This window comes from Schistocerca gregaria, unplaced genomic scaffold (assembly GCF_023897955.1).
Source record: "Schistocerca gregaria isolate iqSchGreg1 unplaced genomic scaffold, iqSchGreg1.2 ptg001104l, whole genome shotgun sequence".
Lineage (NCBI taxonomy): Eukaryota > Metazoa > Arthropoda > Insecta > Orthoptera > Acrididae > Schistocerca > Schistocerca gregaria.
Genome location: NW_026062445.1, coordinates 54,181 through 57,899, shown reverse-complemented (window position 1 = coordinate 57,899; position 3,719 = coordinate 54,181). Strand labels below are relative to the sequence as shown.

The following is a 3,719-nucleotide window of genomic DNA, read 5'->3' as shown; positions in this document are numbered from 1 at the left end:
GACACACGCGAGACAGATGATATCACTATTTTATACTCATATTATACATTTAATATTATATATTTAATATTAAAGTTCAGTTAATGAATCAACTTATTTTTTCATATCAATTTGTTCTAACATACGATAATTAAATAAAAACCCCTCTTTTCTGGCCTATAATATATTTGAATAATCTTTTTTTTGTGCAAAGCCATTAACCATTATCCACATATTATTAATGTAGACGATCTAGACATTCAAAATTATTAAACTCAAAGAACCTTTGTACAAATAGATTTCAGTTCTTTAATAACAATTTACTAATTAATTTATAAAACCATAAAAAACAACAATAAAATCAATCTATAAACCACACTTAAAAAAACCAAAACTTTACTAACATTTGACAATCTATAATAACTAAAAAATAACCTCATCTATTTCCGATGTATAACCAAAATTTTCATGGTGTAGATACGGTCCCTGTATTGATGAAGGCTTGAAAGCGACTATATTGTTTTTTTGTCATAATTTATAATTATTCATAATATATAATTTTTTCAGTTTCATCTAAATTACTCATATGCTATATTGAACACATTATGTCTATAATATCAGACGCCATTTTTCTGTCGTTTATTTGCTTACTTTTAAATAACTTCGAGCCCACAAATGCAAAATCTTTTCCTATCTGGCCAAAGAATGTAAGGGTTTTTGTTTGAATTTTATCTACCTTGAATTTTTTATTATAACGCCATTTGCTACTAGGTATCATACCGTGTAGAATTCGAAAAAATTACCTGGCCTCTATCAATACCGGTTGATGTAACAATTATTCGTAGTCTTAATAAAACGGACTTTTATTATTCGGTTTACGATCAATTAAATATGTACTATAGCTTGGGTAACAGCTCATTCTTTATATATCCTAGAGTCAATAAAAGAGTACGAAAAACACAAAAACCTGAAATAATATGTCATATAGTTTATATACATTTACTGACAGAAAAATTGATTTTGGATACGGGTAGATATGTGATAAAAAACTTGAACCGTTTTTTGGAATGGTAGATTATTTGCCAGATACTTCTCTTGATTGGAATCATATTATGGAAAAAGATGGCCTTGATTACTGGTCTTCAGTATGTTTGCATTTTTAGGTTTTATTTCAATTAAGATTGCTATATTAACAAATTTATATAAATACAGACTACAGCTTCTCTTTACAATCATCTTACCAAAACCACGATACTCATATCTAGAGCAAGTGATAATACTCCAGTTCTTCTTCAATCTAGTTCAGGATATCCTTTTAATGTTCACTATTTTTTTCCTATTAGGATATCGTATTCTAACTTCAAAACTGATAACTTAACTATTATTGGACCGCCTAACATTTGTAACTCAATACCGACGCTTGGGGCAAAACCAGAATATCCTCATATTACTTTCTTGCTAAAAGAATTAGGTGGAATGATAAACGGAATATCTTACGAAGATGTGACATATCACTATGAGTTTTCTAATTTTATATCAAAGCACTCAAAATCATATATAGATAAAGAAGAATATAATCTACGACTAGAAATATTTAAAAAAAATCTACAAATAATCAATGAACACAATAAGAGAACAGATACATCTTATTCTTTAGGTATTACGAAATTTGCAGATATGAGTGGTGAAGAACTTAGAATTCTATATAGCAATTATGGACTCGAAGATGAATCAGAGACCAAAAACATGTTAAAAAAGGCAGAAATTCACAAGAGAAGTATGAAGATTCTTCCTAAGTATTTCAACTGGATCGAAGAGGGAGTAGTTAGTCCAATAAAGGATCAAGGACCGTACGTTATATCTGTATATGTTCTCAATCGTTAGAATTGTACAATTGTTGATATTCGCTAACATTTTAATTCAAGGTGCGGAAGCTGTTGGGTATTTAACTCTGTTTCAGCTTTAGAGAGCGCTTGGGCTATAAAAACAGGAACTTTATATTCCCTTTCAGAACAACAAATTATTAATTGCGTGCCGCTGAATAAATCTGCCTGTAGTGGTGGACCATTCGCCTTAATTTATGATTGGCTTCCAAAATTTGGAACTTCCTTTGAACGTAGCTATCCTTATTTGGCGGTAGACGGATATTGTGAATACAAATACGATAGTCCAGTTAAGCTTGAAAAATATGTTACAGTAGAAGAAAATGCATTTGATATAATGGATGCATTAGTCAACCATGGACCATTAGTAAGTGGTATTTGTGTTGATAGATTGGAGATGTTTGTTTTATATATTGGCGGGATATACGATCCCAAGCTATATGTTGACAATGAAAATTGCTTTCGTCATGCGATTAACATTGTTGGCTATGGTACGGACATTCTTCCTGACGGAAGCGATGGACACTACTGGCTAATGAGAAATTCTTGGGTATGTTTATTTTGTATTTTTTAGGTTAAAAAAACTGCTTATTGATTTTGTTTTATTAAATAGGGGCCTTATTGGGGAATAAAAGGCTACTTTAAATTTGCGCGCAATATAGAAGATGATGGTTCTATTAAACCCTATATACGCCATTCTATATATCCAGTGGTCAAATAATAGCCCGATCTATTAATGGAAACCGATATTATTAACAAAATGTAAGCATATTAATCCAATTACGTTTTTTTGTCTTCTACACTCGGTTGTTATATAATTTTATCAGAAATTTCATCATACACAGATGGATTTTTTAAAATATATGGTATTTTTTTATTATTACTAGGTTGCACTTGTAGTTAACCTAAAAGGGAGTTAAATAAATTAGATTATATTCAAAATTTGGAATATCACCACTCTCTATTTATTGATATCTTAAAAATAGATCAATCATTTATCTAGATTATGATCTTAAGCATCTAATTTTTTAATACTTAGCTAAAATTGTATTGTTGAGGTTAGGATTATTACTGTATAGTTATTAGATATCACACAATTATTAAAAAAATAGATTAATAATATGTATATCTTTCTGTATATGGTTAAACATCATATATTTAAACTATGATTATTATCAAAGATCGGACAGAATTTATTGTACAAAGAATTCTTACATGCAAGAATGATAATAATTAATACAATCTTTTGTAATCTTGTATTCTGGTTATTATGTACACATATAATTTCACTGTTGGTTTAAAACAATCTTTCTCTGAATTTAACATCACTTTTGAATTCTGGAATATCATTTTAATTTATGTATTCAAACATATTAAATGCGTTAAAAAACCCGGTTAAAATCATTTTGTATATTATTAAATATATATTACCTCTGAGTATAATAAATATAAATTATGTAAGCATATGACAATATCTATTATAATTTTATAGACTATATATTTTGACGTAAAAAAACATTATTTAAATCTTTTTAGGTTTTTTGAAGGAATATCTTTTGTTCTATCTTTAGGATCGAATAAAATAGATAAGTAAACCTGTGAATTTTTTGATCAAAATTTTGAACGTTTATCAATTCATAAACTAATAAAGAGCATTATTACATGGAATCTATAGAAGTGCAAATGTGATAACATCCTTAAATTATCATCCATTGTTATGATATAGTATTGAAAGACGGGAAAATTATGATCATATTAATAGATGGTTGATACTAATCTATGACCATACTATTCGTCTATATATTTGCCTTGATTTATTGCATGCAGCATGAATCTATTTGATTAAATATGCCAAAA

At 28.3% G+C, this 3,719-nt stretch overlaps 1 protein-coding gene across 1 annotated transcript; it reads left to right on the top strand.

Annotated features, from left to right (window-relative positions):
* Positions 1–550: 550 nt before the first annotated feature.
* On the top strand, positions 551–2,645 carry LOC126328215 (crustapain-like). The gene is made up of 6 exons (XM_049995994.1): positions 551–686; positions 751–927; positions 1,014–1,124; positions 1,192–1,829; positions 1,905–2,412; positions 2,476–2,645. The coding sequence occupies exons 1-6, from the start codon at positions 585–587 to the stop codon at positions 2,581–2,583; spliced, it is 1,644 nt and encodes a 547-aa protein (XP_049851951.1). The 5' UTR covers positions 551–584; the 3' UTR covers positions 2,584–2,645.
* Positions 2,646–3,719: the final 1,074 nt, after the last annotated feature.